This window comes from Bos mutus, chromosome 18 (assembly GCF_027580195.1).
Source record: "Bos mutus isolate GX-2022 chromosome 18, NWIPB_WYAK_1.1, whole genome shotgun sequence".
NCBI lineage: Eukaryota > Metazoa > Chordata > Mammalia > Artiodactyla > Bovidae > Bos > Bos mutus.
Genome location: NC_091634.1, coordinates 12,985,128 through 12,996,334, shown reverse-complemented (window position 1 = coordinate 12,996,334; position 11,207 = coordinate 12,985,128). Strand labels below are relative to the sequence as shown.

At 57.1% G+C, this 11,207-nt stretch overlaps 1 protein-coding gene across 1 annotated transcript; it reads right to left on the bottom strand.

Moving 5' to 3' along the window:
* Positions 1-494: 494 nt before the first annotated feature.
* Positions 495-11,185, bottom strand: HIPK4 (homeodomain interacting protein kinase 4). The gene is made up of 4 exons (XM_005890592.3): positions 7,477-11,185; positions 2,987-3,343; positions 1,274-2,122; positions 495-689 (listed from the first exon to the last, which is right to left on the bottom strand). The coding sequence occupies exons 1-4, from the start codon at positions 8,686-8,688 to the stop codon at positions 510-512; spliced, it is 2,598 nt and encodes an 865-aa protein (XP_005890654.2). The 5' UTR covers positions 8,689-11,185; the 3' UTR covers positions 495-509.
* Between the last annotated feature and the right edge of the window lie 22 nt (positions 11,186-11,207).

The window sequence follows — 11,207 nt, the reverse complement described above, 5'->3', positions numbered from 1 at the left end:
CTGAGCATGTTCTGATGGTGAATTCTTGCATGCCAGGCATCCAGCGTGTTCCAGGGAGGGGGCAGTGTGCTGAGTGCAGGCTCCAGCCTGAGCCTGTGGTGGACTGGGTGCAGCACTGGAGAACAGCGCCTGGGTCCCCCCCCGAACCCCGCCCCCCGTGCCAGTTCAGGCCTCAGGCAAGGAGAACAGGCGTGGGGCAATACTGCTGAACAGTTCTTTATTGAAATAAACAGAGGCGGCAGGGCCAAGGGCGTGCTCAGGGCCAGTGGGGTGAAGCCCCCCCCCTTCTTGCATCCCTCTGGCCCAGGGGGCCACAGGTCAGACCCCGAAACCCTTCTGTGTTCGGGGTTTGTGTTTAGACATGCACCGTGGGCGGCGGGGGGCTGGGGAATTTCTGGATAACTATCTTTCTGTAAGAATAATTTGTCGGTTCAGGGGATGGCTCTGAGGAAGGGGTTGCCAGCCCCGTCAGCGCAGCCCCCAGCGATGGGCAGGGGTGGGGTCACCCATCAGTGGTGCCCGCCGACGTGCTGCAGAAAGCTGGTGGCCCGGGGTGGACCATGTGGGTGGGCGTGGCATGGGGGGAGCCCCTGAACCCGTGGCCCCCTGAGGCCCTCCAGCGTCCAGTCTGGCTCACTCAGCCATTCCCCAGGACAGCTGTTGGGGTCGAAGAGCTCAGGGCCTGGACTCTGTTGGGGAGGAGCAGAGATGGGCATCATCCAGGAAGCCCCCTCCCCACATCCCACCTCCACCCTGGAAACAGCCAGCCTGCCCGCTCGTGGACTCCTTCGGTCCCAACTGCTTTCTTGTGACTTCCTGAGGACAATTTTGTACATCCTGAACCCTCTCGACATTTTGGAGGCTTAAATGGTGTGTGCTGAGACCTTAATGTGTCCTGAAGGAGTGTTTGCTGAGACCTTAATGTGTCCTGAAGGACTGTTTGCTGAGCCTCTGTCCCATCTTCCTGGAGGTGGGTGAGCTGTGCTACGGTCTTGTTCAGAGTCCTGGGCCTCTATCAGTTCCCACATGTGGATTACGATGTTCTGAGTTTTTACACAGCCTGAATATGGGTTCATGTTTGCTGAACCTTGTCACAGGAGTGTCTTAGTGTTTGCTGAGCCTCATCACATCCCGAGGGTGGGCTAGTAGTGTGTGTTGGACCTTGAACCAACTACAGGCCACTCAGATGTGTGGGAGGCCAGGCTGGTTCCCTGTGCCCCAACCCCAGAATCACCTGCACCCTGGCTGCCCCCCCCACCCCCACCCAGCTCACCTCAGCATCCATGGTCATGTCCTTGATGTCTGGCCCATCCCCGTCACGCTGTGGGATGACAGGCGGCTCGGCAGAGGCCCCAAGGCGCTCTCCTTCTGCCCAGCCGCTGGCCCTGCACGGGGCGTCGTCCTCAGGTGAGGCCTGGCTCAGCCGGATCAGGTTGCTGAAGTTGGAGTCAGACTTGGAGCCTGCCGGTGCCTTGCGGACCTTGTGGCGGCCCACCAGGCGGGTGCCGTAGAAGGCCAGGATGGGCTCAGGGCTGGACTCGGGCAGCCGGCGGCCCACAGCGGCAGCCTTGAGCGGGGCCAGCACGTCGGGGACCACGTCGGCATGAGTCTCGCCCCAGAGCCCACGCCCCACCTCCTGCAGGCTCAGGTCGTCCAGCTGATCGATGGCCCTCTGCATGCCGGGGGCCTTCTCCTCTCGGAAGAAGGGCCCGCTGCCCCCTGTGCTGCCCAGGCCCATGGCCGCCTCCTCCTCGGCCAGACGGTAGTAGGGGGGCCCATCTTCCGCGGCGGCCAAGACCGACGTGGGTGGCTTGCCCTCCACCTGCAGGGACAGGCGGCAGCTGCGCAGCGAGAGCTGGTAGTAGCGGGTGGTTTCGTGGGTGCTGCGCAGCTGCTGCATGGACACGAAGGGGTGGCGCAGGGCAGCACTGGGGCTGATCCGTTCGTGCGACTCCCAGGTCAGCATGCGCTTGATCAGCTCCACCATGCTCTTGAGATCGGCGTGCTCCGCCAGCACCTCGCGGTCCGGGAAGGTCAGCCGACTGGCTGCCCCGACGCCGTTCACTGTCTCGATCTGGTCCAGTGACTTGAGCATGTACTTACGGCGCTCCAGTGGGCGCACCTGGTGGGACACGGGGTGCAGCAGGGGTGGGCACGGAGTTCCGGCCCCAGGCTCTCCTGCTGAGGGGCCCACATCTGAGCCCCCACCCTAGTTTCCAGTTGGCCCTCCAGTCTGGCCAGAGCTCTCTCGTGTCTATGAAGTCTGCACACGGGAACCCTGACTTCCAGTTCTGCCTGGGATCTGACTTGGTGCTCTCTTACTGCTGGGAAGGTCATACTTGCTCCCTACCAAGAGAAGCCCCTTCTAATCTCAGCCAGACCCCGCCTACTGCTGTAGGAAGAATGGCTGACCGTGACCTGTGGTCCTCCTGTTTAACCCAGGGCTCTCACTGACCCGAGCTGGCTCTTGCCCCAGCCCTCCAGTCCTTCCCTGAGCCATGGGTGCAGCCTCTGTCAGCAACAAGCAGAAGGGCTGCCTCCTTTGGAATCAAATGCTGACCCCTCTGGCTGCCACAGCTGATCCCCATGTCTGATCCCAGCCCTCAGGCCTCCAACGAGTCAAGCCCAGACCATTCTCCCAGGGGTTATTAAGGTCTGCCAGGTACTTCAGACCCCTCTATTCCTGTGACAGCTCCCACCGGACTGGCCCAGACTTCCAGTCCTCTCTGCTGTCTCATCCAGACTCTTGCCGCACAACTCTGATGATTCTGGCTGCAGAGGTGGCTGCCCTGACTTCCAGTCCCACCCAGGGTCTCACTCAGATCCATCTTGCTGTAACAACTTCCACAGCCTGCATCCCGCCCCCCGCCCCCCCCGCCACCCGCCAAGCTTCCGGTCCTCTCTGAGATCTAACCTAGATTTTTTTTCTTCTGGGTGCAGCAGACTGCTCACACTGACTGCCCTCGCCCCCACCTGTCCCCCCTACCTTGGTCTCAGCCAGGTAGTCAGCCAAGGACTTCAGCTGCCAGGGGTTGGCGGCGTCAGGGTGCGGGTTGCGCTTGAAGAAGTGGTGGGCCTTGCGGGCGGCATGCAGCAGGTGGGGCTTGGGCAGGCCCTGCGTCTCACAGATGTAACGCACCTGGTCGTACTCATTGTTGCCCGGGTAGAGGGGCCAGCCCAGGTGCAGCTCGGCCATGACGCAGCCCAGGGACCACACATCCACCTTCTCACAGAAGGGCAGCCCCAGTAGAATCTCGGGGGCCCGGTAGAAGCGGGACTGGATGTAGGGTTCCTTGACGTAACGCACCTCGCTGAATATGCTGGCCGAGCCAAAGTCGATCACCTGGCAGGAGGAGGGAGGCAGCTGGGCAGGTGTAGCCCATATGAGCCTCCCCTGGCGTCTCTCGGTGGGGTCCTTCTGCATCTGCCACTTGACTGTCTAGTGCTGCACCTCTGAATCTAGGTCTCTTCTTTATGTCCCTCTCTCCTCCAGCCCTTGTTTCTGGTTTGTGTGCTGGTCTCTCGATCTCTGTCTCCACTAGAACGTATGCCCCTGGGGGTTAGCCTCTGTCTCGTCTGTCTCCCCCATGCCTTGTCCATCAGCAAATCTTCCTGACTCCATCCACTTTCTCTTCTGCTCACTCTGTGTCCCATTCTCAGCCCCCACCCCGGTCCTGTCTTCCTTCAGCCCCCACCTAGACTACTGGGGAAGAAAATGCAGAAGGAAGTGGCAACCTACTCCAGCATTCTTGCCTGGAGAATTCCATGGACAGAGGAACCTGGCGGGCAACAGCCCGTGGGGTCGCAAAAGAATTGGCCACGACTGAGCGACTAACGTCAGGGCCTCCTTGCTGGTCTCCCTGTTCCTCCCCTGCCCACCCTCACCCCGCCCCGCCAGCCCTCCAATCTGATTCTCACAGGCAGCCCCAAGGATCCTGTGACCATCTGAGTCAGATCACGTTACTCTCCTACTCAGAATTTTCCTGTGGCTTTACCACATCCTGTGATAAGAGCCGGAGCCTTCATCCCTTGGTCCTCAAGACTCCCACAGTCTGCCTCGACAATCCCCTCCCCATGGTCACGCAGCACCAGCTACACCAGCCTCTTGCAATCCTTGAACAACCCAGACACACTCACACTCAGGGCCTTTACCCTGGCTGTTCCCTGGGCCTAGCTTGCTCTTCCTCTGGATGTCCACGTGGCTGCCTCCCTTACCTCAAGTCTTTATTTAAATGTCACCTTCTCAGGGAGCCCTCTGCTGACCATCCTATCAAAAACAGCACACCCCACCCTTCTCACCCACCTCCCTGTGTGCGTGTTAAGTCGCTCAGTCATATCTGACTCTGCGACTCCCATGGTTTGTAGCACGCCAGGCTCCTCTGTCCATGGGATTCTCCAGGCAAGAATACTGGAGTGGGCTGCCATGCTCTCCTCCAGGGGATCTTCCCAACCTAAGAATCAAGCCCCCGTCTCATGTCTCCTGCATTGGCAGGAGAGTTCTTTACCACTAGCCCCACCTTGGAAGCCGCACTTACTTCCCTAGCCCTGTTTTTCTCCATAGCTCTTTTTTTTTTTTTTTTTTTTGCTGAATCAGGTCTTAGTTGCAGCACAGGAGGTCTTTCAGTTGTGGCATGTGAGATCTAGTTCCCGGACCAGGAGCTAGATCCCGGGCCCCCTGCACTGGGAGCACTGAGTCTTAGCCACTGGATCACAAGGAAGTCCCTCTCCATAGCTCATAACACCATTTCACATACCATATATTTTACTTTTGTATGGAGTTCATTGCTTTTCTATCCAATGAGGACATCAGTCCCACGAGGGCAAGGATTTTATCTATTCGCTGCCACATCCCTAGATGGATGGAACAGCGCCTGGCACATGGTGGGGGCCCAGGAGAGAGTGAATGAATGTATGAACTGACTTTTTTATCCCTGTCATTCTCTTTCTTTCTGTCTCTTGTTGGGTTGGTGTCTCTGTCTTTTCTTTGCCTCCTCGTTGCTTGTCGGTATCTCTCATCTCTGTCTCTCTCGGGCCCACTAGAAGGACACCACCCTGAAACCCAAGTCCTCTTCTTTCACCATCAAGCATTGCTGACACCCACCCCCCCGGCCCTTGGTTCACACAGGTGCTCGATGAACACCTGTCAAAGTCACATTGTGAATGACTGAAAACCCGTGTGTCTTGCCATGCCTCCGGGGGAGCCGTCTGCCATTTTTACTCTGAATCTCTGTGACCGTATCTCAGCCTCTCCCTCAGTTTCCCTCCCTGAGTTATTCTGCTTTTCATTCAGCCATCCCTTACCGTCTATCTGCAGAAGGCAGTGTTACCCCAAATGGTTATTGATCTGGATTCGGAACACAGACTGCTGAGGCCTGAATCCCAGAAAGTGTGGATGACCCCGATCATTCAGTCAGCCTTCACGGAATTCATTCATTCATTCACTCATTCCACAAACGAGGCGGGGCTGCCAACGCAGACCAGGTGTTGTGGTTCTGTCCTGTTTGTCTCCTGCTCTATTTGCGGGAATCTCTCCTTCCTGGGGTCTCTCTCCCTCCATCTGTTGGGGCACAATGATCTGCCTTTTCCTGTCTCTGTATCTCCCTGTGTCTCTGACGTTCATTTAGCACTGACTCCACCAAGGTGCTATGCTGGGAGATGCTAAACACACAGAAGTGACCAAAACGCCCCTGGCCCTGCCCTCACAAGGCTCTTAGTTCAGACCCATCATCAGAGAGTAACAAACCTGTAAGCAGACAGAAGGGTCAGAGTAGGCACTCAGAACATGCTGATGAACAAACTCACAATGAAGGATCCTGCTGTTGTCCTTCCAGCCACTCAGGCCAACAGGCTTTCGGCCTCCCTCACTTCCTCTCTCACACGTCACATCAGATCTACCAGCAAATCCTGTTCTAAAATCTTTTTTTTAATAATTTTTTTAATTAGTGAAAAACTGCTTTACAACGTTGTGTTGGTTTCTGCCGTACAATAACCTGTTCTAAAATCTACCCCGAGGGACTCCCTGGTGGTCCAGTGGTTAGGACTCCGAGCTCTCAGTGTCGCGGCCCAGGTTCAATCCCTGGCCAGGGAACTAAGATTCCCGCCAGCCGACGGGGGTGACCAAAAGAAACAACATCTACCCGGAACCCCCCACCCCCAACACACATCTCTTTCTCCCGTGACCCCACCCACCTGGACCCGGGGCAGTCACACTCTCTCTGCTCAGGCCCCTCACTCAGTTCCCCTCCTGCAGCCAGAGGGAGCCCGTGAGCACCTGCGTTAGACTACACCCACTCCTCAGCCCAGGATCCTCCAGTGCTTCCACCCTAAAGGCCCCGTATGCCACCGCCCCATCCCCTCCCTGATCTTGTTTCCTCCCTCTTCTCCTCAGTCACTCTGCTCCAGCCACGCTGGCCTCCTCACTGCTCCTCAAACACACATACTTGTATATATGCATTTATATATAAGATGGTAAAGAATCTGCCTGCAATGCAAGAGACCCGGGTTCAATCCCTGGGTTGGGAAGATCCCCTGGAGAAGGATATGGCAACCTACTCCAGTATTCTTGCCTGAAAATATCCCATGGACAAGGGAGACTGGCAGGCTACAGTCCATGGGGTCACAAACAGTCAGACAGGACTGAGCGATTAACACTTTTACACTTGATCTTAGTCTAAAGGCCGAGAAGCGATAAACACCTTCAGTTTCACACTTTCATATACTTACTCCTGCCTCAGGGCCTTTGCACTGGCTGCTCCTTCTACCCAGATGCTTTCCCCCAGATGTCAACACAGCTCCCTCCTTCTTTCAAACCTTCCCTCAAATGTCACCTTCTCAGGGAGGCCTCCCTGACCACAGAACCTAAAGTTTCACTCATCACCACCCCACATCCTTCTCCTCCTGATTTCATCTTGTCTCCTTCTTGTTCACATATCTTATTTTCTCATTTATCTTGGAGACTCTATCTCCTCCGCTGGAACTCAGATGGGAAAGAATCTGCCTGTGATGCAGGAGACCCAGGTTCGATCCTTGGGTTGGGAAGATCCTCTGGAGAAGCAAATGGCAACCCACTCCAGTATTCTTGCCTGGAAAATCCCATGGACAGAGGAGCCTGGCAGGCTACAGTCCATGGGGTCACAAAAAGCCGGACATGACTGAGCGACTAACACTTTCACTTTCACTGTCTCCCCCACTAGAACGTCGCAGGGATAGGAGCAGGACAGAGGAGCTGAGCTAAGAATGGAACAAGGACGGGGAGACCTCAGGACTGGCAGGGAGAGGGTGCAGGACTGGGATGGGGGAAGAGAGGAATTTCAGAGCCAGGAGGTGGGCAGAACCATCGTGGACAAGGAGGGAGAGACCTCAGAGGGGGAGGGGGGACCCAGGGAGACCTCAGAGTCAAGGAGAGACCCCAGGGCTGGGGGAAGCTGGGTGAGGAACAGGAGCAGGGGACCTGCTGCCCTGGGATGGCGCACTCACCTTGACCCTGAAGGGACAGCGGGTCTGGTCCACCAGCATGATGTTCTCAGGCTTGAGATCAGCGTGGATGATGGCTAGTTCCTTGAGCCTGGCCAGGGCCCGGAGCACCTGCAGGGTGACCGTGCGGATGTGGCGGGCGGGGAGGGGCGCGAAGTTGTTCTCCTTCTGGAATTCGAAAAGGTTTTGCTCCAGCAGCTCGAAGACCAGGTAGAACTTGAGGGCATCATGGAAGAACTCAAGGAAGCGGATGATGTGGGCCTCCTCGGGGTCCAGGCCCCGCATGCAGCGCAGCAGCTTCAGCTCGTTCTTGATGATCCGGTTACGGTAGGCGTCGTTCTTCAGGATCTTGATGGCCACCATCTCGCCTGTGCTTCGCCGCCAGCCCTTGGCCACCTCCCCGAAGGTGCCCTTGCCCAGCACCTCGATGATGTCGTAGCAGTCAGTCTCCGACTGGATGGTGGCCATGCTGCCCCTGCCTCTGGACGCCGGCCTGCTGCCACCCCTGCTCCACGGGCTCTGCCTCCGAGGCCTCCCGCCCTGACGCTGGCCCCGAGGCCCCCACAGTGGGGGAAAAAGGACCGCACTCGTGCCTTGCCCTGCAAGGTTCGCCCCCACCTCCCTGGCAACCCCCAGACCCCTGGGCCGCACGGTGAGTCTGCCAGGGGCCGCACCCCTCCCCCAAAGCCCTCCCGGCTTGGGACGAGGGGCCCCAGGCCCCCCCGAATGGGTTCCAGCGTTGCTGAGTGGCTCTGGTTCTATTGTTGGAGACCTTAGCCCCTGGCTGGAATGGGGGGGTGGGGTGCCAGGTAGGGCACCCCCCTCCCCCGCCCAGGGGCGGAACCCTGGAGAGGCTGGAGAGGTGAAAGGTCGAAAGAGAAGGGAGCCTGAACATGGGCCTTGGGCAGAGAGCAAAGGGACATTCCTAAACAGAGGTGAGGAGCTGCAGGCTTCCCAAGCTGGGGGATTTGTGGGTATGTCTGTGTTCAGAAAACCCCTGCCCCTGCCTGTGGCTGCCCTGGGGAGGGGGCAGCGTGAATAAAGCGAGGCCAGGTTGCAAAGGATCTTGAGTGTCAGGCTAAGGAGTCTGGACCTTGTTCTGAGAGCACTGGGCTTCCCTGGTGGCTCTGGTAAATAATCCACCTGCCAATGCAAGAGAAGTGGGTTTGATCCCTGGGTTGGAAAAATCCCCTGGACAAGGGAATGGCAACCCATTCTAGCATTCTTGCCTGGGAAATGCCATGGACAGAGGAGCCTGGTGGGCCACAGTCCACGGGGTCACAAAAGAGTCGGACACGACTTGGTGACTAGACACCAACAACTGAGGGCCCTGGGGAGCCACAGGAGGACTTTGAATGAAAAAGGCAGGTTGAAAATTTTATTTAGTTACTTATTTTTAAATTTTGGCCTCAAAGCTTGCAAGATCTCAGTTCTCCGACCCGGGATCAGACCCAGGCCACAGCAGTGACAGAGACGAATCCTAACCACTAGGCCATCAGGGAACTCCCCAGGGTCAGATTTTGAGTGTCAGAAAGCTACTGTGCGAAGAAGAGTGGATTGGAGGGGGCAAGAGTGGAAGCCCCCAGCCTGCAGCAGAGTCCAGGTGGGAGAGGCGGGGGAGGCAGGTGGATGGGACACTCAGGAGGCCAGGAGGAACTGCCAAGGGACTGGCCGGTTATGGGCAAAGGAGGGAGCTGTGCAGGACAGGGCCCAGGGCTCTGGCCTGGATAACAATGGGACGGAAACATGGATTGGCAGTTCAGGGGAGCAGACTTTAGGAAATTTAACATATTGAATGCTTTAGAAGCCTTCTCTGATCCTTACACTATATATATATATATATATATATATATATATATATACATATACATACACACACATACATATATGTATGTATGTATGTTTTTTTTGTTATGCTGCCTGGCTTGTGGGATCTCAGCTCCCTAACCAGAGACTGAACTTGGGGCACAGCAGTGAAAGCCCAAAACCCTAATCTCTAGGCCACCATGGAATTCCCCACAATATGCATCTTTTATTTTTTTTAATTTATTTGGCTGTGCCGGATCTTAGCTGTGACATGCAGAACCTTATTCCTTGACCAGGGATTGAACTTGGGCCCCTGCATTGGGAGTGCAGAGTCTTAACCAGGGAAGTCCCTACAATATGCAACTTAATACCTCCATTTTATAGAAGAAAAAATAGAGGCCAAAAGAAGTTTAAAAAATGCCCAAGGTCACTCAGGGGGGTGCCGGAGGCAGGCTTTGACCCTGAGCAGTGTGTTCTAGAGCCAAGCTCTGAACCCCCAGACACTGCCTCCTAGTGTCCAGGAGATGCCAGGGGAGGTGTGCAGAGATGCAGACAGGCACTGGAGGCCCATGTGGACCCAGGAGAGACTTTGGGAATTGTCAGCACAGAGGTGAGGAGTGGAAGCCGGGGGAAGGGTGATGGGGCCCAAGGAGGGTGAGGAGGTGGATGAGGGCCTGGGAGGAGCCCTGAGGACCCAAGGGGCCTGAGGGAGAGGAGGAGGTAGGAGAGAGAAGAGAGCATTCAGAAAGGAGGAAGGAATCCTGAGAAGTCAGAACATAGGAGACAGAAGCAGCCCTGAACGTGACCATGGACTGAGGACACTGACAGTCAACCGTGGTGGGAGGAAAGCCCCCAAATGCTAGGGGGCTGGGCAAGGGGTGTGCATCAGGAATATAGGTATCTCATGCTACGTTTGGTGGGGATGAAGAGGAAGCATGTGATGGGTAGTGACCCAAGGGGTGTCAGCTTGAACGAAGAAGGTGATGGATTGAGGAGACTGGGACAACCCAGGGCTTCCCAGGGGGCACTAGTGGTTAAGAATCCACCTGCCAAGGCAGGAGACACAGGTTTGACCCCTGGGTCGGGCAGATCCCCTGGAGGAGGAAATGGCAACCCGCTCCAGTATACTTGGCTGGAGAATCCCACGGACAGAGGATCCTGGCAGGCCACAGTCCATGGGGTCACAAAGAGTCGGACACGACTAAGTGACCGAGCAGGCGCACACGCATACTCATTGGGACAACTCAAAGGCACAGCCCTTCTTCCTCTAGAATGGGAGGGTGGAGACGTGACGAGAGTAGAGTGGCGGTTATAGCGGCATCATTGGGAGAGTCACACCTGGACAGCTTACCTGGGGCATCTCGGTGAAATGGGAACCCTGGTGGGGCTTAGATCCCAAGTGGGGAGGGGTCCCTGGGAGCCGAGGCCCAGCCCCAATATGGGCTGGCAATCCTGGGACTTAGTCCTAAGGTGTCATGGGGTGGAGGTTCTGAACCCGGGAGCTTGGAGAGGGGGCCGGGAGAGGCCTCCCTGGGTAGGGCAGGGGTGGACCAGTAGTCAAACCAGCCAGGCCGGAAAGGGAGAGTAAGGGTGCGGAGGCGGCCAGCGGAGGGCAGCGGGTAGCAAGCATTTTCTACCCTTAGGGCTCCTGGGGTTGTCCTGGCAGGAGGGGCCCCCAAAGGACACGTGGAGTCTCCAGCACAGGGGTCCCTGGGCTCTGCTGGGGCACTTCCCCAGCTCAGAGGCCCCTGGGAATTTTGAAGGACTAGGACAGCCCCCCTCCCACCAGGCCCACACCAAGGCCTTCCTGACTCTGGGCTGTCTCCCTGCACAGAGGACCCCTTCAGGCCAGACCTCAAGGGACCCCTTTCTCTGGCCCACCCCCCACCCCCCCGCACTCCGCCCCTGCAATGCGAGCACACAGAGGA

Coding starts and splice junctions, on each gene's coding strand:
- HIPK4 (XM_005890592.3), bottom strand. CDS start 8,688: ATGGGTTGCCATTCCCTTGTCCAGGGGATTTTTCCAACCCAGGGATCA. Junction 3,344..7,476: donor GCTGTCCCTTCAGGGTCAAG/GTGAGTGCGCCA, acceptor TCCTCCTGCCAG/GTGATCGACTTTGGCTCGGC. Junction 2,123..2,986: donor ACTACCTGGCTGAGACCAAG/GTAGGGGGGACA, acceptor GTGTCCCACCAG/GTGCGCCCACTGGAGCGCCG.